Source organism: Chelonia mydas, chromosome 2, assembly GCF_015237465.2.
Source record: "Chelonia mydas isolate rCheMyd1 chromosome 2, rCheMyd1.pri.v2, whole genome shotgun sequence".
Classification (NCBI taxonomy): domain Eukaryota; kingdom Metazoa; phylum Chordata; order Testudines; family Cheloniidae; genus Chelonia; species Chelonia mydas.
Window position 1 is genome coordinate 105,657,163 of NC_057850.1, and position 25,559 is coordinate 105,682,721.

The 25,559-nt window shown below is 40.6% G+C and overlaps 1 protein-coding gene across 5 annotated transcripts in view; it reads right to left on the reverse strand.

Annotated features, from left to right (window-relative positions):
• The window catches only part of CDKAL1 (CDK5 regulatory subunit associated protein 1 like 1), a 653,278-nt gene that overhangs the window by 504,974 nt on the left and 122,745 nt on the right, over positions 1-25,559 (reverse strand). For all 5 annotated transcript variants that reach the window (XM_007054896.4, XM_043540055.1, XM_043540053.1 and 2 more), the window contains one exon: positions 17,670-17,754. In XM_007054896.4, coding sequence (XP_007054958.3) covers positions 17,670-17,754 — 85 coding nt within the window. The remainder of the gene's footprint in view (positions 1-17,669; positions 17,755-25,559) is intronic.

Below are 25,559 nucleotides of genomic sequence, written 5' to 3' on the forward strand. Positions count from 1 at the left end.
CTCACAGCAGTGATAATGGGAAGCCGGGAGAGAGCTCTCACTAGGATCTCTGACAGTACAGAAAAGATTTATTTCTTTTATGAATTTGTTGACTGGATTGTAGACTGAGTTCAGGGCACAGCTGGTGTAGTAAAAAAACATAAGCATTATAAATGTATATGACCGAGAGAACCATCTGATGGCTTGTTTCGATTACTTTATATGTTCATGTGGAAGTACAGAAAAAGTGTGCATATGTGGAAGCTGTAAGAGCCATCAGATGGCTCTCCGTCAACAATACTGTAATAATAATTTATATGGCTTACATTTTCCTATTCATATTTTAACTCATTTGCATGATTGTTAAAGGTGAACTATAAAGTATTAAAAAAAATGGGTTTATGCCCTTGTTTCTTTATGATGTACAAGAGTTATGCCATCACTTGAGTCAAGAGGTGGACAGCAGAACAACTGAGTCTTCATTTATGTTAGACTTTTCCATAAAATTTCCCACTGGTGCCTTCACCAGTGGTAGGAGCGGTATGAGCTCTAGGATAGTAAGGGCACAGACAGCTTCAAGCATTTTATCGAGACCTCCTCTGAGCAGGATTGGGCACATGGTGTTTTAAAGCTTACACCAATGCTTAATAAGCATTTTTATTATTCATCACCTTCAAATAAAGTGACATATATCTGTCTTCGGTACTTATATGTCCACCATTCCCAGTACCTGAGCACTACAGAGTCCAATATATTTATCTTCACAACACCCCTGTGAGTACAAATATACACATTTTACAGATGGGGAACTTAGGCACAGAGTCAGTAAGGGTATGTCTATACTACCTGCCGGATCGACGGGCAGCGATTGATCCAGCAGGGGGTCGATTTATCACATCTAGTCTAGACGCGCTCTCCTGTTGACTCCTGTACTCCACCGGAGTGAGAGGCGCAGGCAGAGTCGACAGGGGAGCGTCAGCAGTCAACGCACCACAGTGAAGACAACACAGTGAGTAGATCTAAGTATGTAGACTTCAGCTATGTTATTCACGTAGCTGAAGTTGCATAACTCAGATCAATGCCCCCCTCATGTAGACCAGGCCTAAGATCACACAGGAAGTCTGTGGTAGAATGGGGGAATTGAACCCAGGTCTCATGAGTTCCAGGCTAACCACTGGACCATCTCTTCCTCTGTATAAACATCTCAACAAAAGTTCTAAGACTACCAAGTACATCCTTCAGCAAAACCAAAAGACTAGACACTTCTTGAATTTGTAAGGTAGAAAATCAGTACCGCATTTCTCTTTAAAAAAAAAATTAGAGCTCATTTCAGAAAAAACAGCATAGACAGGGCTCTAGTCTTTTTTATATATTAACAGGAAGCAAACAAGGGCACAAATTTAGTTTTATAAAATCCTTTTTAGGTCACCTTTAAATGGCACCCTTAATTTTATGTTCTAAAGAAAATTAAGTTGACTTCAGAAGATGTAAGATCACATACTCTTCTGAACATTTGTCATTCCTACATATTACATCAATATTATTGTTATTACAGACTGCTCTAAAGTGCACTAAAATAAAGAGTAATGTCTTGCAGCCAACCCAGAATAGAAGAGAGAGTCTAAGCAGAAAAAAAGGGAATGTAGGGTAGTCTTGCCCTACATACTTTCTATTAGGAATGAAAAACATCCTAAACTATTCTCTGGTTTTGATTCAGAAATACAAATAACCTTCTGAAAGGACTTGCAATGAAGCATCACAGTATAACAGAAAGCTCTTCAAGGAACACAAGATTTTCAAAAGTAAAAACTTTTATGAAAAAAGAGGAAATACAAATAACATTACCGCTGATCGATCTTCCCCCCAAAAAGATGTCAAAATGACAGCCAGAAGAAAGAGTATCCAGACACTTCCCCCCTAGGATTGGCAGCAGAAAAATAACTGACATCATATACCATACGTAACACAGTTAATGTTAATTTCACGTTGCACGTGCACACATTTCATCCATTTCATTTTTTCCACAAATTCCAGTCTATTTTGTGAATATAGGCACAATTTAAGTACAAATCAAGAGGATCAGAATTATCACAATACCAACACACAACTTCAGATACATTCTGGTCACTACTCCTGAAAGACAGGGTGAGGGCAGGCTACAACAAAGACCTGCCTTTTCAAAAGTGACCAGTGATTTTCAGTGCCTCAGTTTGTCTCTGCGATCAGATAAACTCCAGTCTATAAAATGATTTGTCCCAACCTGGCAAGCTAATCCAGGCAGGAGTTACGCTTTATTAGGCCCAATCAGCAGACGGCACAAGAGACCATGCAATAATGCAATGGTCTGTGAGGGAAAACAAATTCCATTCCCTAAAATGTCTTTCAATTATGATTAATTGAGATGTCAGATTATAGGATGAAAAAAACACTGATAGCATCAGTTGGGATGGCGGAAGAAATTCTGTACCTATTTAGATGATATTTGATAGCTCCTAGAATGACATGCAGATCTTTATTCAAGATATAATGTCTGGTTTTCCAGGATAAACAGAATATAAAAAAAAGTGTCAGATATTTCCAAGTTCCCTCTTTTTAAAAAATGCAAAAAGCCTTGACAGTTGTTACAAAGACATGAGGTATTCATCAACTATCACAACCTATTTAGTACTGTCTGCCTCCAAACAACATGAAGTTACTTCAGTCACGCCTACCTGAATGAACTTAAGAAAAACCAAACCACATCTGGGACATTATGGCACTTAAGCCTTGAAAGAAACTGTACCCATTTTGATCAGCATAGCAATTATAATTGACATTTTCAGAGGCATTTAATATATAAACAAACTACAAAATGCAAACATACATTTTAATTAACATTTTGCAAAGCCTTTTTTAAACATTACATTTTAAAATCCTTTCTGTCATATCCATCCTGACAAAAAAGGACATCATGGGGGACAACTGAAACCCAACGAGAGATAGTAAGGCATTTTCTACAATGCTTACCACCCAGAAATCTAGCTATTGACCCTCTTGATTTTCAAAATAGCACATGCAAAAAAGCACACAAAATTATGCTCAAGTGACTAGGCAGTACATAACAAGACACTTGTGTGAGCATTTACCCAATTTATATACAAATTATGTGAACAATTGTGCATATCTAATCTTGAAAATTATGTCATTAATATCCACATCACAAAACTTACTGCCCTGATTTTCTGATGTACTAAGCACCCACAATATCCTCTAAAATCACTGGGAATTGTAGATGCTTAGCACCTCTGAAAATCAGACCACTTATTTAGGTGCCTAAAGGTAGAGTTAGAGGATTAATTTAAGACTCCCACATTTGAAAATTGTGGCCAAAATCTATTTGATACTTCAGAAAGAGTTCAGTCCAACTGTGGTTGTCCAGTGAAGGAGAGTTAGAACATACAGAGTATTCAAGAGGCTGCCCTTTTGATTACATCCAACAATTGCTCCAGACTGCAGCACGGAAGGTAAACCATTACAGACTGGCAGATGGGTCCTTCACAAAGAAAAAAAGGTTATCACTTCCTTTTGTGGGACTGCAGGTCCTTCCTGGAAATGTATTACTATGCAATCTTCTACATGCTATTTGAGTAACTCTAAAATGGTCAGCTCTTTACAAGCTGAGACCTGGATGTCCAAAAGGCCATGCAAATCTATAGGCAGTTTGATTGCATTAAACTGAATGAATGCCAAAAATGTGTCAACATAATTGGCTTACTTTCTATATAATCTGATTAATGGATGTGCTAGGCAATGTTTCTTACTAAACTTTCAGAAAAGTAATCTTTCACTTGTGTCAAGAGGTTCAATAGTAACTACACTGTGAAAATGACTCCACAGAATTAAGTTTTGACATTTGAAAATATTAGTAGAGGCTGATGGTTTTCATTACTCATTTTAACACTACTGAGATAATGGTATGCGATAAAAAGTTCCTGCAGTAAGAAGAAATGCCATTTAATTAATCTTTTTCTTAACAGCGCAGAAAGAGGAAGCTTTTTGATGATTATCAGGTCTTTAGAGAATAACTAAAACTCAGCAAACTAGAACTTAATATATGACTTTTTTCCTGATGGTAATCATGATGCAATCATGGTAGAATAAATTAATACAGTGAATCTAAATAGTAGTATACTATTCAATGACAAACTAGGGTTTTGTCTACACTAGCACTTGTCGGCAAAATCTTTTTCAGTCAAAAAAACCTGCCAGACATAAAAGTTTCACCTACCAAAGCCCTGATGTGGACAGGAGGGCATCTCCTGCCCATATAGCTACCGCCGCTCGTTGGGGGTAGTTTAACTGGAAAGAGCTCTTATGCCGGCACAGAACAGCTACAAAGGAGACCTTACAGTGGCACAACTGCAGCAGTACAGCTGTGCCGCTGTAAGGTCCGTAGCGTAGCCATAGCCTAAAAAATAAATTCTAAATCTAATATCCAATTTCTAACTAAAATACTACAGACTGGGGGGGATTTAAATATTTTTCCTTAAAAATTATAAAAAAATATATTTTATTTTAAGATGTATTTTATTAAAAATTAAGCTTAGTGAAAATATTTGAATATAAGAACATAAAAATGGCCATTCTGGGCCAGACCAATGATTCATCTAGCCAAGTATCCTGTCTTCCAACAGCAGCCAATGCCAGATGCTTCAAAGGAAATAAACAGGGCAATCATCAAGTGATACATCCCTTGTCGTCCAGCATCTGACAGTCACGCCATGTCTACACTTACCTTTGGAGCGATCGATCCAGTGGGGGGTAGATTTATCGTGTCTAGTGAAGACACGATAAATTGACCACTGAGCGCTCTCCCGTCGACTCTGGTACTCCACCGGAGCAAGAAGCATAGGCGGAGTCGACGGGGGGAGCATCAGCAGTCAACCTACCGCAGTGAAGACAACGCGATAAGTAGATCTAAGTACGTCGACTTCAGCTATGGGAGTTGTGTAACTTAGATCAATTCCCCCCCCTCACCCCCCCCCCCAAAGTGTAGCCCGGGCCTCAGAGGCCTAGGCTAGGGTCACTCAAAGCATGGGACTGGATCCTTGACTATCTTGGCTAATAACCATTGATGAACCTATCCTCCAGGAACTTATCTAATTCTTTTTTGAATCCAGGTATAGTTTCGGCCTTCACAACATCCCCATACAATAAGTTCTACAGATTGACTGTGCGTTGTTTAAAGAAGTGCTTCCTTTTGTTTGCTTTCAACCTTCTGCATATTAATTTCATTGGGTGACCCCTGGTTCTTGTGTTAAGTGAAGGAGTAAATAACACTTCCTTAATCACTTTCTCCACACCATTCATGATTTTATAGACCTCTATCATATTCCCCCCCAACCCTCCGTCATCTCTTTTCTAAACTGAATAGTCCCAGTCTTTTTAACCTCTCTTCATATGGAAGCTGTTTCATACTCCTAATCATTTTTTTCCCCTTTTCTGAATCTTTTCCATTTCTAATATGCCTTTTTTGAGATGGGACAACCAGAACTGCACATAGTATTCCAGGTGTGGGCATACCATGTATTTATACAGTGGCATTATGATATTTTCTGTTTTATCATCTATCCTTTTCCTAATGGTTCCTAACAGTCTACTAGCTTTTTTGACTGCTGCTGCACACTGAGCAAATGTTTTCAGAGAACTATATACAATGATTCCAAGATCTCTTTCTTGAGTAGTAACAGCTAATTTAGCCCTCATCATTGTACGTATAGTTGGGATGTTTTCCAATCTGCATTACTTTGCATTTAACAACATTTAATTTCATCGGCCATTTTGTTGCCCAGTCATCCAGTTTTGTGAGATCCTTTTGTAACTCTTTGCAGTCTCCCTGGGACTTACCTATCTTGAGAATTTAGTACTGTCTGCAAACTTTGTCACCTCACTGTTTACCCCTTTTTCCAGATCATTTGTGAATATGTTGAAGAGCACTGGTCGCAGTACAGGTCCCTGGGGGACACCACTATTTACCTCTCTCCATTCTGAAAACTGACCATTTACTCCTACCTTTTGCTTCCTGTCTTTTTAACCATTTACTGATCCATGAAAGGACCTTTCCTCTTATCCCATGACTGCTTACTCTGCATAAGAGCCTTTGATGATGGACCTTGTCAACGGCTTTCTGAAAATCCAAGTACTCACCCTTGTCCATGTTTGTGGATCCCCTGAAAGAATTCTAAAAAATTGGTGAGGCATGGTTTCCCTTTACAAAAGTGGAATGTACAGTCATCTGTCATAAGGACTAAGCGCACTGTACGTTACAATCGTCTAAATAAACTGAAGATATCACTGCAGTTCACTATATTGAATTATTATGGCATTGACAATATTTCTTTGCAAGATTCATGGTACCTGTGCTATAGAGTACTGTAGCCTATTTGAAAAGATACTTGAATGTATTCAAATTAGCATGGGCAGAGGAGGCTGCCAAAGGTGCATCATTCCTTTCTATTTACTTCTGTTTATGTGGAAGCAATATCCCTGTGATAAATTGCACAGATATCCTACAAATATATTCTTATGACTACCTCATCAGCTCACTAATCCATCCCCACTGCACCCCTCCAGACTTACTGTACCATTCCAAATCCTTCAACAATTTCAAACATGCATCATTTTTTTTTAACAACATGGCAAATACACATTTCCTTCGCCTACCCCCAAATGTGGAAATTTCCCTAAAATAATTATTGATACATTTTAAACCAATGAGTATTTTCAATTATGAGCCACAGCTTTGTGTGCACAAGCACACAATCATGAGTCGAGGGGAGCACTAAAGATTGGGAATGAAGGGTATTTCACGGTGACAGAATAAATTAACAATGCAGCAGAATATAGGGGTTATTGCCACAGAATGCTGTCCCATTGTACTGCAAGTACACAAACTGTTTTATCTTCTCTGCAATGTCTCTATCCTCCTTTCTTGCTCCCTTTCTCCCTAACCGTCAACGTCAAGCAGATTCAGCAATTTCCTTGCAGGCTATCTGCTTATATATATTTAAAGAATTTCTTGTTACTTGTTTTTTTTCTGTGTCTGACGATTTGCTCTTCAAATTCCATCTTGCCCCTCCTAATTTCCAGTTTATATTTTACCAGCTTTGTTTTATGCTCCTTTCTATTGACTTCTCTTGGGATGGATTTCCATCTTCCGAAGCATAATTTGTTTGGCTCAGATAACCCATTCAACCTTTCCATTTAGTCATTTAAAAAAAATTCTTGCCCTTTTCCTGTAAACATATCTTTTGTGACTCTTATCATAGAGCTTAGTGAACTGGTCTTAATAATATGGCCTGCCAGAGAAAATCTCCAAATTAGCATCCTAGAAAAAAAACAGATACCTTTATGTAATCAGCTTGCCACTGCCATGGGTGGTTTCTATCATATTCTTTGGACATATAATCTTAGTCAGTTATCTGCTTTTGAGTCATTTCTCCTTTAACCACAAGTGGGAATGTGCTGCCACTGATTAGCATCAATGACATTCCCAATAAGCTGTATATGCAAAGACAAGACAGATGGGAGAAACTGTTGCAGAAGCCATAAATCTTGACCATGTGTGTGTATGATGAAAATTAGCAATTGTATAACCTTCAGTGTATTAGTTGAAACTCAAGCATCCAATATTCAGCTCCAAGCTGCAGAAGCTCCCTGGGGGGAGGGATAGCTCAGTGGTTTGAGCATTGGCCTGCTAAACCCAGGGTTGTGAGTTCAATCCCTGAGGGGGCCATTTGGGATCAGCGCAAAAATTGGGGATTGGTCCTGCTCTGAGCAGGGGGTTGGACTAGATGACCTCCTGAGGTCCCTTCCAACCCTGGTATTCTATGATACCATCTTGAGAAATCTATTCTATGAATCTTTCCTGTGACAGAAGAACCTTATCAAGCGGAGTGATTGTTTCCCTGAACGTATATCATCATAGAATCATAGACTTTTAAGGTCAGAAGGGACCATTATGATCGTCTATAGTCTGACCTCCTGCACAACGCAAGCCACAGAATCTCACCCACCCACTCCTGTAACAAACCCCTAACCTATGTCTGAGCTACTGAAGTCCTCAAATCGTGGTTTAAAGACTTCAAGGTGCAGAGAATCCTCCAGCAAGTGACCCATGCCCCATGTTACAGAGGAAGGTGAAAAAAACCCCAGGGACTTTGCCAATCTGCCCTGGAAGAAAATTCCTTCCCGATCCCAAATATGGCGATCAGCTAAATCCTGATCATGTAGGCATGGCTCACCAGCCAGACACCCAGGAAAGAATTCTCTGGAGGAACTCAGATCCCACCTCATCTAACTTCCCATCACAGGCCATTTGGCATATCTACCGCTAACAGTCGAAGATCAATTAATTGCCAGAATTAGGCTATCCCATCATATCATCCCTTCCATAAACTTATCAAGCTTAGTCTTGAAGCCAGATATGTCTTTTGTCCCCACTGCTTCCCTTGGAAGGCTGTTCCAGAACTTCACTCCTCTAATGGTTAGAAACCTTCGTCTAATTTCAAGTCTAAACTTACTGATGGCCAGTTTATATCCATTTCTTCTTGTGTCCACACTGGTACTGAGCTTAAATAATTCTTCTCCCTCCCTGGTATTTATCCCTCTGATATATTTAGAGAGAGCAATCATCTCTCCTCTCAGCCTTCTTTTGGTTAGGATAAACAAGCCAAGCTCTTTGAGTCTCCTTTCATAAGACAGGTTTTCCATTCCTCGGATCATCCTAATAGCCCTTCTCTGTACCTGTTCCAGTTTGAATTAATCTTTCTTAAACATGGGAGAACAGAATTGCACACAATATTCCAGATGAGGTCTCACCAGTGCCTTGTATAACGATACTAACACCTCCTTATCTCTACTGGAAATACCTCGCCTGATGCATCCCAAGACCGTATTAGCTTTTTTCACGGCCATATCACATTGGCAGCTCATAGTCATCCTGTGATCGACCAAGACGCCGAGGTCCTTCTCGTCCTCTGTTACTTCCATGTGATGCGTCCCCAGTTTATAACAGAAATTCTTGTTATTAATCCCTAAATGCATGACTTTGCACTTTTCACTATTAAATTTCATCCTATTACTCGAGTTTAAAAGGTCATCCAGATCTTCCTGTATCATATCCCAGTCCTTCTCTGTATTGGCAATACCTTCCGGCTTTGTGTCATCCGCAAACTTTATTAGCACCTTCCCGCTTTTTGTGCCAAGGTCAGTAATAAAAAGATTAAATAAGATTGGTCCCAAAACCGATTCCTGAGGAACTCCACTAGTAACCTCCTTCCAGCCTGACAGTTCACCTTTCAGTGTGACCCGTGTTAGTCTCCCCTTTAACCAGTTCCTTATTCACCTTTCAGTTTTCATATTGATCCCCATCTTTTCCAATTTAACTAATAATTCCCCATGTGGCACGGTATCAAACGCCTTACTGAAATCTAGGTAAATTAGATCCATTGCATTTCCTTTGTCTAAAAAATCTGTTACCTTCTCAAAGAAGGAGATCAGGTTGGTTTGACACGATCTACCTTTTGTAAAACCATGTTGTATTTTGTCCCAATTACCTCAATGTCCTTAACTACTTTCTCCTTCAAAAATTCTTCCAAGACCTTGCATACTACAGATGTCAAACTAACAGGCCTGTAGTTACCCGGATTGCTTTTCTTTCCTTTCTTAAAAATAAGAACTATGTTAGCAATCTCCAGTCATACAGTACAACCCCTGAGTTTACAGATTCATTAAAAAATTTTGCTAACGGGCTTGCAATTTCATGTGCCAGTTCCTTTAATATTCTTGGATGAAGATTATCTGGGCCCCCTGATTTCGTCCCATTAAGCTGTTCAAGTTTGGCTTCTACCTCAGATGTGGTAATATCTACCTCCATATCCTCATTCCCATTTGTCATGCTACCATTATCCCTAAGCTCCTCATTAGCCTCATTAAAGACTGAGGCAAAGTATTTGTTTAGATATTGGGCCATGCCTAGATTATCCTTGACCTCCACTCCATCCTCAGTGTTTAGCGGTCCCACTTCTTCTTTCTTTGTTTTCTTCTTATTTATATGGTGATAGAACCTTTTACTATTGGTTTTAATTCCCTTTGCAAGGTCCAACTCTACTTGACTTTTAGCCTGTCTCACTTTATCCCTACATGTTCTGACCTCAATAAGGTAGCTTTCCTTGCTAATCCCTCCCATCTTCCACTCCTTGTAGGCTTTCTGCTTTTTCTTTATCACCTCTCTGAGATGCATGCTCATCCAGCTTGGTCTACAACACCTGCCTATGAATTTTTTCCCCTTTCTTGGGATGCAGGCTTCTGATAGTTTCTACAACTTTCACTTGAAGAAATTCCAGGCCTCCTCCGCCTTTAGATCCACAAGTTCTTCAGTCCAATCCACTTCCCTAACTAATTTCCTTAATTTTTTAAAGTTAGCCCTTTTGAAATCAAAAACCCTTGTCACAGACCTATTTTTGTTTATCCTTCCATTTAGTTTGAAATGAATTAGCTCATGATCGCTCGAACCAAGGTTTTCCCCTACAACCATTTCTTCTACAAAGTCCTCACAACTCACCAAAATGAAATCTAAAATGGCATCCCCTCTTGTTGGTTCAGCAACTACTTGGTGAAGGAATCCATCAGCTATCGCATCTAGGAAAATCTGAGCCCTATTATTATTACTAGCACTTGTCCTCCAGTCTATATCTGGGAAGTTAAAGTCTCCCATGATCACACAATTCCCATTCGTATTTACTTCATTAAAAACGTTAAAGAGGTCTCTATCTATATCCAGATCGGATCCGAGCAGTCTACAGCACACCCCAAGCACTATCCCGGGGAGGCTCTAGTAGCTTTCTTCCCCAATGTGATTTTTTTCCCAGACAGACTCTGTCTTATCCATTCCATCACTTCTTATTTCTTTACAGTCTACCTCATCATTGATATACAATGCTACTCCACTACCTTTGCCTTTATTTCTGTCTTTCCTAAACAGCACATGCCTTTCAATACCTGTAGTCCAGTCATGACTACTATTCCACCATGTTTCTGTTATCCCTATAATATCTGGTTTCACTTCCTGCACAGTAGCTCTAGTTCCTCCATTTTGTTACCTAGGCTCCTCGCATTAGTGTACAAACATCTTAATTTTTGCTGTTAGGCCTCGCTCACATTGTTTACCCAATTAGGCACAGACATTCTACTGCCAGTATCACCTATTAGACTGGTATGTACACTACCCTTCCTCCTTGTGTCCATTCTCCTGCCCACAGCTGTATCCTCTCTACTTTGTTTTCTTCCCTCTCAATGTTAAAATCCGGAGTGGAGATTACCTGGACATCTCCCAACCATCTTCCCCAAATTCCTAGTTTAAAGCTCTCTTAATCAGTTGTGCCAGCCTCCATCCTAGAAGTCTACTTCCATCCTTACTCAGGTGAAGTCCATCCCGAGACAACAGTCCTCTGCCCATGAATGCTTCCCAATGGCCATACATCCCAAAGCCCTCCTTATAGCACCAGTGCCTGAGCCATCTGTTGAGCATCATAATCTTGTCACACCTTTGTTGCCCTTCTCTAGGAACAGCAGAATCCCACTGAAGATCACCAGAGCCTCGATCTCCTTAAACATCTTCCGCAGCCTGGCATAGTCTCCCTTGATATGTTCCAGCGAGAATCTAACCATATCATTTGTTCCCACATGAAGAACAATCAGTGGATTCTTTCCCGCTCCCGTTAGGATCCTCTTCAGCCTCAGGTCCACATCCCGTATCTTAGCACCCGGCAGACAGCACACTCTTCTGTTCTCTGGATCAGCTCTTGTTTCAGGCCTGTCTAGTCTCCTCAGTAAGGAGTCCCCAGTCACGTAGACCTGCCTTTTCCTGGTGATCGTGCAATTCTCCAGTCTATCTATCCCCTGTTCCCTCTGGCTGCAAGTCCTCTTGATTCCTATTGTCCCTTGCAATCCTCTGCAACTCATCCTGTATCCTCCTGGGGCTCATAGTTGGTGTTATCTCCATTGACTCTTGCCCTCTTCAGATAGGACTAGCTGCTCTTCTCTTCTTCCTTGCCCTCTCACCTTCAGTGATCACCTGCTGTGCCCCTTCTTCATTTTCCAACTCCGTAAACCTGTTCCTGATCTCTGTTTCTCCTTCACTAGCCCATCTTTTTCTCTGCTTGGTTCTCTTAGTCACATGCTTCCACTGTACACTTTCCTCACCCAGCAGTCTCCCCTCAGAGTTCTTTGGGATCCTGCTTCCATCTGCAAGTCTGAGCTTTTCCCTTCAGCCTCTTCATGTCTTTGCTCCATCATCCGCTGGAACCCCCTTCTAAACTCAACCAGAGTTTCCACCTGCATCTCCAATCCCGGGATCTTTTCTTCCATCAGCTCTATCAGGTGGCACTTCATGCAGAAGAAACTCTTTTTAGGTACCCCCTCTAGGATCATGTACATGCTGCAGCTTCCACATCCAGTCATCTTCATTGTATCTTCCTCTGCTTGGGTCACTACCACTGCTGCCTCTGTATCTGTCATAGCCTTCTCACCTAAGACCTGTTAGTCTTCTCCTCCAACAGAATACCTTCTCCTCCAACAGAACTCCCACGCAAACTCCCCTGTTTACAGCTCTGTTTGCTGGCTCCTGTGCCGCTGCCTGACTGGCTGGCTACCTTTATAGGTCCCCTAGTCAGAGAAGCCCCGCCTCCTAATCAGGGATCAGCTTCTCTCCTAGCACACTGCCCCTACCAGCCTCTGTTTACAGCTCTGTTTGCTGGCAGTGCACAGACTGGTCATTGTTCTGTTCATTACTCAACTCTGAAAAAACAAAGGTCTCCATGACCGCAACCTAGAAGCCAGAATTGTTGACATGACAGAGAAACAGCTAGTCTAAATACCCTCCCAAATTTCACTCAGTTTGCTGCTATAACATTCAGAAGACTATTTGTGAAAGATTCTAATGCTTAGAAACATTAATTTCTCACCACTTCTTTATTCTCCCACCATAAGATACAAAGTAGTTCCATAAAACGATTTCTGAGATGCATCTGAGACATATATTGAACAGCCCCATCATAATTCTCAAACATGGCTACCTCACTCACTTTCTGTAGTGGTTACAAAACAATCCTGTAGAAGCAGAAGTTCTCCTTCCCCAGAATGAGGAAAGGTCAAGAACTGAGAAGCAGAAAGCAGAAAACAAGCTATAAGAAAAGAATGGTTCTCTGCACAGAGTCAACTAAGAATGACATTTTTTTAGTTTTGTTTATCAGAGGTGGGGGTGGAGCCGCTGCTACAAACAAAATCGAGCTCATTAATATAGCAAAGAAAAAACCTGAAAGGACGGGAAATGTTTCTCATCGTTCATCCTTGTTAAGCCCCTCTTTCTTTCACCAGCTTATTCAGTAACACACCCACTCAGTATCGTCAATTCTGGTATATGGTAATTGGAATAGAAAGATAGCCACAACTTAAGTGGAAAAGATCCTGTCATTGCTTTATCATAGAATCATAGAATATCAGGGTTGGAAGGGACCTCAGGAGGTCATCTAGTCCAACCCCCTGCTCAAAGCAGGGCCGATCCCCAATTAAATCATCCCAGCCAGGGCTTTGTCAAGCCTGACCTTAAAAACTTCTAGGGAAGGAGATTCCACCACCTCCCTAGGTAACACATTCCAGCGTTTCACCACCCTCCTAGGGAAAATTTTTTTCCTAATATCCAACCTAAATCTCCCCCACTGCAACTTGAGACCATTACTCCTTGTCCTGTCATCCGTTACCACTGAGAATAGTCTAGATCCATCCTCTTTGGAACCACCTTTCAGGTAGTTGAAAGCAGCTATTAAATCCCCCCTCATTCTTCTCTTCCGTAGACTAAACAATCCCAGTTCCCTCAGCTTCTACTCATAAGTCACGTGTTCCAGACCCCTAATCATTTTTGTTGCCCTTTGCTGGACTCTCTCCAATTTTTCCACATCCTTCTTGTAGTGTGGGGCCCAAAACTGAACACAGTACTCCAGATGAGGCCTCACCAATGTCGAATAGAGGGGAACGATCACGTCCCTCGATCTGCTGGCAATGCTGCCCTCGATCTGCTGGCAATGCCCTTACTTATACATCCCAAAATGCCACTGGCCTTCTTGGCTACAGGGGCACACTGTTGACTCATATCCAGCTTCTCGTCCACTGTCACCCCTAGGTCCTTTTCCGCAGAACTGCTGCCTAGCCATTCGGTCCCTAGCCTGTAGCGGTGCATTGGATTCTTCCGTCCTAAGTGCAGGACTCTGCACTTGTCCTTGTTGAACCTCATCAGATTTTTTTTGGCCCAATCCTCCAATTTGCCTAGGTCCCTCTGTATCCTATCCCTACCCTCCAGCGTATCTACCACTCCTCCCAGTTTAGTGTCATCTGCAAACTTACTGAGGGTGCAATCCACACCATCCTCCAGATCATTGATGAAGATATTGAACAAAACCGGCCCCAGGACCGATCCTTGGGACACTCCGCTTGATGCTGGCTGCCAACTAGACATGGAGCCATTGATCACTACCCGTTGAGCCCGACAATCTAGCCAACTTTCTACGCACCTTATAGTGCATTCATCCAGCCCATACTTCTTTAACTTGCTGACAAGAATACCGTGGGAGACAGTGTCAAAAGCTTTGCTAAAGTCAAGGAACAACACGTCCACTGCTTTCCCTTCATCCACAGAATCAGTTATCTTTATTTAGCTTTAGTTGGCCAACACAAGATTATTACCCAATGCACATTAACTGCCATGTTACAGATACTGCAATTACATGCAATATCTTTAGGGACCATAATGGTTTATGTATGATTGTGTCCTACTCCACAGAGGAGGGTTACCACCGCTCCTAGAAGACCTAAAAACAGTGAGGGGTGATTAAAACAAGTCACAGACTAAACAACTCTAGAGAGGTACCACACCCTGGGGTGGTCTCCATATACTAGTTCAGAGTTTAACAGACAAGGAAGGGCTTTTGGTATAAAATGGTTATCTTGAACTGACAGTGCCCACTTTCTGATTCACCAAACAGACAAGATCTTCTGTCCAAAGGGACCCCAACCCTTGCTGAAGTATTGAAAAGACTTTGGCCAACTAGGGCCCCATAAGACTGATGGGTGACTCCTAGTATGTTTAGTGTATGTTTAAATCTATTTATTGTTTGTTTATTTAACATGTATTCTCTGTAATGCTTGTACCTTACGAATAAATGTGCTTCCTTAGAAAGAGCTATGTGGCAACTTGTAATTGCTGGCAATACACTTTTCATAGCCCCCAGAGCAAAAGCAAAGCACAGGTGCTGGCCTTTAAACAGACTGGCATGCTGATGATATCACAGTGTAAGGGGGCCGTGCAGCCTTAAAACACCGTGGTCAGACTGGAGTGGGACCAGGGCCCCTGCTCAGAGACAGGTGATGGCTAGAGGTCTGAGACCTGACTGGTAACTGCTGGACTGGACCACAGGGGGGAGGGATGGTGGGAAATTCAGGTATAGTTATTACCCAAAGCACACTAACTACCGGTATTCTGGAAACAGAGTTCTTCTTGGCAACACAAAAAGCTAATCTTATTGCAGTGCGCTGCATTGGCAGTCAGGAAATTAACTTCTCTGTTGGGTACAGGAGGAATCTTTTTATTTTAATTGTTCCACCTACTATGGGCAAATTTTTTCTCTTGCAGGGTACAGCACTGGGAAGCTGCTACTGCTAGTAGAGAGTTTCAATACAACTCCCTCTCTGTCTCTCCCCAAAAATGTGCCAGCTGCTTAATAAGAATTAGGGGTCTCTTGCCAATTAGAAAAGGAGTACTTGTGGCACCTTAGAGACTAACCAATTTATTTGAGCATAAGCTTTCGTGAGCTACATCGGATGATGAAGTGAGCTGTAGCTCACGAAAGCTTATGCTCAGATAAATTGGTTAGTCTCTAGGGTGCCACAAGTACTCCTTTTCTTTTTGCAAATACAGACTAACACGGCTGTTACTCTGAAATCTTGTCAATTAGATTTTCAACAATCATCAGCCTGCTACATACCACACCTAACAAATCATTCCATGAGCATCCACGTGAGTGTTTAGTAAAGGTAAAATCTATGAATAATAGAGGACAACACATTTTATTTACACTGGACACACCACAATTGTGACTGTTCAGGTTTTCCATTTATTCTTATCAAAGCTATACTTCTGCTGAACTCAAAAGCTAACAAGTCGTCTACCACAAGCCACTTTTCTGCATCACTGACAGGACATGCTATATATTAAAATAAAATGTCTTTCAGAAGAGTAGAGACACAAGGTGGGCAAGAGAATATCTTTTATTGGATCAACTTCTGTTGGTGAGAGAGACAAGTTTTGAGCTTACACAGAGCTCTTCTTCAGGTCTGGGAAACATCAGTGACAGAGCTAAATACAAGGCAGAACAGAGTGTTTAGCATAAGTAGTTAATATATATTTCAAGGAACCATTCAAGGTGAAGTGATCTGTTAACACTTCTCCAGTCATACGGTGGAAGGAAAAAAAGGCTGGGGGTTGGGATTTAAGTGGGTTATAGATTGGTGTAATAAACCATAAATCCAGCCCATGGTTTTAAGTATCTAGCAAAGTTAAGGCATTTAAGCTCTCAGGCTTGTCTTTTGACTTTACCCTGGGACCAACACATCTACAACAACACCATATACTTTCAGAAGGCTAGTTCAATGTTACCTATAGTACACTCAGGCCAGGTCTACACTACAGACCCATATAGGTATAACTACATCACTCAGGGGTGTGGATTTTTTATACTAACCTAACCCCCAGCGTAGACACTGCTGTGTCGACAGGAGAGCTCCTCCCATTTACATAGCTACAGCCTGTCGGGGAGGAGGATTAACTACGCCAATGGAAGAAGTTCTTCCATCGGCTTAGGAGCATCTTCTCTAAAGCGCTACAGCAATGCAGCTGCACCAGTGCCACTCTAGCTCTGTATGTAAACACAGGCCTTCAGTTCGCCCTTTTTAATAATAAATACATTTAAGCAAAGACAACCCTTACCTGCTAATAGCAATGGTGCAGAGTGAGGGCAGCTGGCTTCGGCAGTGTTACTGAGCATGCTCAGTCCATGTGAGCATGCTCAGTACAAGCCAAGCAGCAAATCTGGGAGGGCACGAGACCCTGCATATCCCGCCATGCAATACCTCTGCATGCAAGTATTACAAAAATTTATAGTTCTAAATATTTTATTTAATTAAAGGAATGCACTGATGGTCATTTTTTAAAAAATGGGGTGGAGGAAGATGGTTAGTCATTCATACCACTTTAAAAAAAAATTAATTATTTAAGAAAACACTGTAAAATCTTTCTTAGAAAAATAATATGGAAACTCCTGGATTACGCAGTAACAGGAGGGTTGTTTCCCCCAAGTGAGTGCACTATTGAACATTTACAAATCCCCAAAACAGCTATTAGAAAATTACCACATTACCAATCACAAATCTATTCTAGCTGGACGAGTGCAGATCATCATTAAACTCAAACTCACATTTCTCCTCTGCTCTGCACTAGGGAGGATTTACTTTTTGATTGAAAATAGGTATCCTTTAAAACCACAGACTTTTCACTGATAAACATTACTGGGCTTCTTTGGAAAAAAAAGATTGCAACTTACTTAATTGAGTTTCTGAAGTGGTCTTCAGCTGGGCTTTTTACCGTGCAACTGTTAAGAAGCCACAAGTCTGCTTCTGCGGCATTGTCTGGAGGACAGAAGAGACAGAAGGGTGCATTAAAGAACTGCAGCTCAAACTTGGAACTATATCACACTAAAGAGATTGGATTTAACCTTTTGTTAAGAAGTGGACTATTCTCATAAGGTTTCAATAATCAAGCCATAAATATAATTTTGGAAATTTCATAAATATTGCTTACTCTTGCAGTCATGAACTACTGTAATATACAATATAAAAAATAAGAATTCCCTACCCCAAGGAGCTTACAAATCCAAGTTAAAGACCAAACACACAACATAGGTATAAACAGAAAGACAGTGGGAACGCAAGGAAATAATGAGACAACATTGGTTACTATGATAGGCAGTGGTTTCAATACACCATCTGTCTAACCACTGTCAATTTTTTGGTAGGACTCACAGCAGAAGAGAGTTTAAAAGGAGGGAGTTGAAGGCAGACAATGAGGTGGTTTTACAGAAGTTTTTTAGAAGCACTTCCCATGCATGAGGGCAGCACAAGAGAAATCAGGAAGGTGATTGTTTGAAAATGTAAACAAGTGGCTCATGGAGACTAGCATCACTGGCATGGAGGCAAGAGTTGTCATCTCAATTTTATTGTGTAACATTGCTATGAAGTAAACAACCTAGGCTTAAGCAAGCATAAATATTTACAGTAGAGAGAAAATTCAGAGTGAGTTATTTAGGAAAAACTCCACTGATTATTAGAATTGGCTACATTTTAGTTATTTTATCATTAACTTCCAGCAAATTTTAGACTAAAGGTTTAAGAGCATACCCTTAGTTATGCCTATAGTTTTCAGCCCAGAGCTAAATTTCTTGGTACATTTCTTTACAGCCTTGTGATAGCTAAATACATCAATTGTGTTGGATCATGAAGTTATCCTCAGAGGCACTCTAACATGTGGCATGAACACAGTATTCTTCTCTGCAATTAAAATAAAGATTTTAAACAAACTTTAATTAAGGAGAATTAGCTTGTCATCTAATACAAAATTTAGCCTTCCAAAACAAATGCAGGAAATAAAAAATACTGTGCATTTCTGGGAAACTAGTTTCCAGGTTCTACCCAGTGAATGTTTTCTCTCCGCCTGGTTTTCAACTGATTGGCAAATACCACAGAATCTAAATGATATGAGGTCACTAGGAGAGTAACACTTCATTTTCTAAAAGAAACTCCTTGAGCAAGCCCTAGGGAGCATCAGAAAAGCCATTTCACATTCCCAATGCTCTGGCACTAATCAGGACTGCTTAGTGTTGTATCAGTGAGGCACAGAAAGCTTGTGTCACACTTTGGTACTAGCTTTCAGCAAATCTTGAGCCAAACTGAAGTACTGTAAAAGGATTTAAAGCAATACAACTAATAAATGGAGCAAAATTGTTTTAAGTCAAAGTGTAGTTTTTAGAGTACCTAATTTAAGTGACAGCTCACAAAAGCAAAAAAAAAAAAAAAAGGGGGGGGGGGGGCAAAAAATTAAAGCCTGCAATGATTTTAGAATGTGTCTATATATCTATATCTGTATTTACCTGTCCGTACATAAAAAGCTTCCTTCCCCTAGCTATACTTAATACAATCTCAAACTCTAAAAATATGTAGGCATCTGCAATCTTGCCTTTGCCTCTACAGAGAATTATTCCACTTTTCAGTTAACTGTCACTCATCCAACCTCAGCAAATAGCCAAAATGCAAATGATATGTAAAATAGGAACTGTTTTTTATTTGTGTAAAATGAGTGAAAACATTCAGGAGAGGTTTTTGTTTTAATCAGTGTTATTAATAGAGGCTCCATAGTTAAGTTGTTCTGGGATGTTAAAATCCTTTTCAGGTTCAAATACAATGTATTCTAAGAAATCAAACAAATGGCCACAGGATAACCCATTCAAGGTCATCTCTAAAGAGACTGCAACAAGGGTTGGGGGTTTTGTTTGTTTGAAATCTGTGAAGGCTTAATCAAATGCCCCAGCAGCAAGCATTTACCCTGTCAATTAACAGACTGGAAACAGCACTAGGCTCAAATGCAGTCTATTACTGAAGTAAAAACATATTGGGACACCCTAACGGACCTTTCTTCAAACTCAGAATGCTTCTGGTTTACATAATATTTACATTTAGACTTGTTCTGTGAGCAACAGTTCAGTGCTAATGAGCATGCTATCCTTGCCTTAAATGTAAATATCAGTACATTTGCAACTGTATTAAGACCAGTAACTTGAACAAACAAAAACAAAAAACAAACAAACAAAAAAGGAGGAGGAGGAAAAGGAGGACTGGCTTTTGAAAGCAAGGAAAAGATGAACAAAAACTCCTGGCTCTCATCAACTGAAGAGAGCATCTGAAAAACACAAAATAGCTTTTGAATACTATTCCACAGCAATTTATATTTTTCTATTTAGAAGTCGCCACAAACTTCAAGCACATTTTCAGGTCATCAGCTACAATGGCCAATAAACAGTGTTTTGTTATTTAAAAATGCTTTGCCCAAATGTGTTAAAAAATTAATTCAAGGTTTTTATGCAATAAAACGTTGCCACAACTCTGTTTCAAAATACTTTAAATGTGCTTACGTCTAATAGTACAAACTATGAATATAACTCATCTCCAAATGCATAACAATTTTCTCTGAACATGAGAACTATTGGGTATTATATAACAAGAGGTTGACAGAATAAATATCATGCACTTGGGGTACAAATGCACTTGGGAGACAACTGACACATACTGTCAGAAGAGAACTATTATATAGCCGTATTTCATGGCAAAAAAACCCTGAGAATTCTTCATTCAGAGGAAGGATAGTCCAGTGATTAGAGCATTTGCCTGGGACTTGGGAGATCAGGGTTCAAATCCCTTCTCAATCACAGAATTCCTGTATGACTGAGCAAGTGATTTAGTCTCTCTGTGTCTCAGATCCCCATCTATAAAATGGGGGATAATAATCCCTGCCCCACAGGGGTGTTGTGAGAATAAATACATTAAAAATCATGAGGCACATATAAGTCCCTAAGACAGACATTTGGACTCTGGGACTGTTATAACTTCCTAGTTGGGGTTTACAACTAACTGTACAGTGAAATATTGCAGTTTGTATTTTGGAAATGTGTTGGTTTGATTTGTATATTTTAAAAAATATTCAGCTTAGTTCTTATGTAGGTTTCATATTCTACCAGTACATAATCAGTGGGTAACTCTGTGAAGAGGCGGCCTACTAATTTAGGGAGGTAAAGTTTTTGGCCTCTCCTCTCCCTACAATGCTATTTTATCTATCTTTTCTTACCCTCACTTATTTCTCGTTAATGCTCATGTTATGCAATGTGGCTAAGTTATACGTACATACTAAACAAATAGTGGAAGCCATTTCTCTCATCAAAACAACCACCTAGTTTAGAGATACTTTTGCCCTTGTATTTTCCCCTCATCCCTCCATCGTACTGCGCATACATATTGAAGAAATTCATTGTGTACACACCTGTGTCAAGTTACTGAGTAGCTCTTGAAATTTACTTGAAAAAATAAACTTTCAGAAATTATATTTATAAATAATATCTTCCTAGCTGGCAACTAGCCTGTAGGCTCACAGGGGAAGGGCCATCAATACAACTAGGATGACACTGGATCCCAGGACAGAGGGTGTTCCTGTAAGAGTGGAAGCATACATTAGGCCTTCAAGGAATTTAGCCACTGTAGGGTGTGAAATCATAGTGTGACCCTAGATGGGTGGATGGTGTGCTGACAGAGCTGCTTTGGTGAACTCTAATAGAGCTTATAGAAAGCACTGTGCCTTTTAATGACAAGATACTCCAAAATATGAGAGAAACTAAGAGAGAAAGGTTCCAGACTCTATGGGAGAGAGGTTACACTGTTTCGCATAAACAGAAAATCTTTTCCACTTGGCTGCACCAGCTGTTCTGGTAGAATCCTTTCTACTTTGTATCAGAATGTTCCACATATCTATTGAACAAGTTCTATGTTAACTAGCCAGAATCCAGGCTCTGAGATAGCAACAGTCTGGATGGAGACTTTACCTTTTGTGCTAGGAAACTATGTTGGGACTCAGAGGTAATGTTATTGGAGGCTGAATCAAGAGTTTCATGGAGCTTCGGGTACCAGTAATGCCTAGGCCCAGCTGGTGCTATACAAATAATTTCTGCAGACTCTTATCTGATCCCCCTCAATGGTATCTGAGGGTTCACAGTGTAAGCATACAGCCACGCAGGAGACCAAGGGATAAGGAATGTGTCTGTCTAAGAACCAGTGCTCCAACACTCTGTGGAGCAAAGGGAGAGACACTTTCTCTTCTTCTCAATGGCAAGCAAGTCTATGTATGGGTGATCCTACTTGTGAAATACATTTGGAATGATAAGCATAGTTACATGAGTACAGTGTTTTGCAGACCCAGACATGTAGAACTGAGTATAATTTGGTGATGGATGGACCAATTCCACAGTTGGACAGCTTCCTGGCAGAAAGGGAAGACCAGGATCTTTCTTGCTTGTTCACAAAAAACATCACACTGGTGTTGTCTGTACTAACTAAATTGTTCTGCCTTCAATCACAGGGCAAAAAAAAAAAAAAATGTAATACAAGCCAAACGAATCACCTGCATTCTAGGACACTGCTATGAAGGTGGACAAGCCCTGGTTGTGCTGTTGGTCCAGATATGTTCCCCATCTGAGGCTGGACACACCTGTTCTAATATTTTCATGGGTAGAGGTAGAGAAAATGGAGAACCCTTGCACACCTGATTGGGATTCTTCCACAAATTTAATGGCAATAGGAATTCTAGAGGAATTTGGGCTGTCATGTCTATGTGGTGCTTGCTTGGGCAGTAGATGGGCTTCAACCACTTTGCATACAACAAAGGGGAAGTTTGTCATGTTGAGTTATGAATGTGTAAGAGGTCATGTGGCCTACCGGTCTCAGACTGTGTGATTTTTCTTACACTACCTCCACTGGCATTTCACTACCTCATCTGCCATCCTCAGATGAAAGTCCTGAAAGGCCTTATAATAGCTGGAATGAGATGGTGTAGATGGGATCACTACTACTTCAGGTGATGATGAAGAAATGGCAGCGAAGAAATGGCAGCTAAGTGTAGTTCAGTAGGCTGGTGCTGCTCTTCAGCAAAAGCCTGCATTTATAGACGTTCAGCGTGAAATAACTGGGAAGGCTGATACTGGCGAATTCTTAGGAATCTTACTGGGGAGGGTGATCTGACACTTGACAGGACAGAGGAGGAGAGTTTTCTGGCATGTTGTGCACCCCAGAATACCCAGTATCCCCAATAGTGTTAACCATAGTTAAGTGAGATATGGCCCCAGTGAGGGATACAAGATAGGAGGTCCTTCCTTATATTCCCAGTGCTTATTGTGCTAGATCTGAAACCCTAGAATCCCTATCTGGGGCAAAGTGGATGTGTGAATGGGGTTTCAGGATACACATTGGTGATCCCTCCCCATTATTATTTAAAGCAAAAGATTAGAAGAAATATTCCTCTTACATAGGAGGAGCAGATTTTGCTCCAGTCTCAGGGCAGGATATAGGGAGATCCCTTGCCTTTAGTGCAGACATACCCGGTACCATGAAGATACCGGTGGTCAGTGCCAACAGAGTATCTTCACAACAGAAGATAACAGCAGCGACTCTGGGAAGGAGGATACTGATAGATTTTCCAGTAGCATGGATCACATTGATTAAAATGTCGTTACCCAGATCAACAAGTTAGAAATCATTCGCACTGAAGTAGATTTTGAAGACTATGTTGGTATAGAAAAGTTGGTACCAGTACAGAAAATCCTGGTGCTGGTACCAAGAGCCCTGGATGTAGTCCTATAGTCTTCACACTGGAGGCAGCGTGAGGCTGACCCTTAGCCAGTACCGTAGAGTGAAGTGAGGGTCTTTCTGTCACCAGAGACCTAACTCAGGACTCGTGCTATCCTTGGATGAGGTAGAAAGAGTTGATCTTTACCTCTTTTTGTTGGTAAGTCCCTCAGACAGTGATCTACATTTATACTCTTTCAAAGAGCAGTGCTGTGTCCTACCCCGGCAGCTGCCAATGAGGACTTGGGAGCAGGAACAGCTAAGGAATACTTTGTGGAAGCAGGAGCCCAGGAACTGACCACTGAGTTTACTGAGGCATTTCTGGAGGAGGACTGCTCAGATCTGGGGGGGGTCTTATTTATACAGATATCAGAAGCAGGTCTCAGATTTCCTCCAGAAAAAGTTTCAGATGAGCTTCTCACTTTTTAAGTTTGTTTAGAAAACAAACAGCAAATTGAACATTCCTCAGCAATGCAAAACAGACATCTTATATGAGTATCACTGAGGGACAGAGCCATCTCATATAAGAGGTGATACTTGAACCCTGGAGATTTTTGTTTAGACACAAGGGCTGAAAAAAACAAACAGATATAATTACCCAAACTGAAACTTAATGTAAAAACCTATACTACATTAACTAACTACAACTAAAACTACACTAAAGGGATAACCATGTCCAAAAAATGAGTTTTAGGATCACAAGTGGGCAAGAGATAGAGACACTTCTCACAGTTCCATCTCGCAGCCATGGGTGGTTGGCCCTGCTCTGCCCTTAATGCACTGTGGAGGATGGGTGAGGATCCTCAAGGCACAGCCCCAGTTGCTGACCCCAAAATTCCAATCTTGAGTACAAGGTGCACATGTGCATCAAGAGTGAAATACATATGGATAATCACTCAAAGAACTGGAACTTTCCTTGGCTTTTCATTCCATGCTTTCTTGCAGATTCATTACAAGACACCCAGGTCTGATGTTGATCTATCATGGATTTTTTTGGAGGGTTGAGCAGAGTAACTTGACTAGTCATGTCTCCAACACAGTGCTGCTTTAAAAGTTACATTCTCTAAGCTGGGGGGAGGAGGAAGTCAAACCTTTCCACATTTTAATTCTTTTTTTTTTTTTTTTAATAAATTCAGCCCATCAATATTTCACTGCTGACCAGATATAGGTAATCAGCTACCTAAAACCAGCCTTTTTTACGTTCTAATAGTAACAAATAACCCACCAACAATGCCAAATGAGCTTTATTTTTAAGCTCAAAAGCATAACTCAAAACCACTGATTTTTATTTTATTTATTTATTTTTGCATTGTGACATCTTTTCCATGAAAGAAAAGCTACACTGGAAGTAAACCACAACATCTATCACACACTTTGCAAAACAACAGAGTACAAAGAATACTAAAGGTCATGGAAACCTCTGAATACAGCTAACTTAATTGGGACATTCTGGAAAACATAAATTGAGAGGATTATGCAACACAAAAAGGGTAACGTGGTAAAAATCTGAATCATCAATATACCAACAAACAGCACAAATATAATTTAAAAAAATTCTAACGTTTGTTTATATTATTGTTCCTTTATAAACTATGAATCAGCACAACCATCTTAAGTAGCCTGCAGTAATACAGTGTCATGTGAAAATAAAGCTGCAGATACCAAATCAATTGCTTGGGCCTACAGAGGCGAACAGGCACAATATAAAAGGGTATTTTAAAAAAAGACCACCAAAATAAAACATGAATATCACTATAAAGAATCTAGAAGCAAGGACCAGCATGGGCCTGTCACTGAGAAGTAACAGCTCTGCTTCACCTCTTCAGAATCCACCTCCTCTCTGCAGAGGCCTCACCCCCAGATTTGCCTATACTGTGCACTAAAAAATCCTGAAGTCAAATCTGCATGACATTTCTATAACTCTTTATACAAATCTGCATAACTAGGGCCTGCTGGAAAATAGGCATATTTTTAAGTTTCCACGTTTCAGGAGGAGA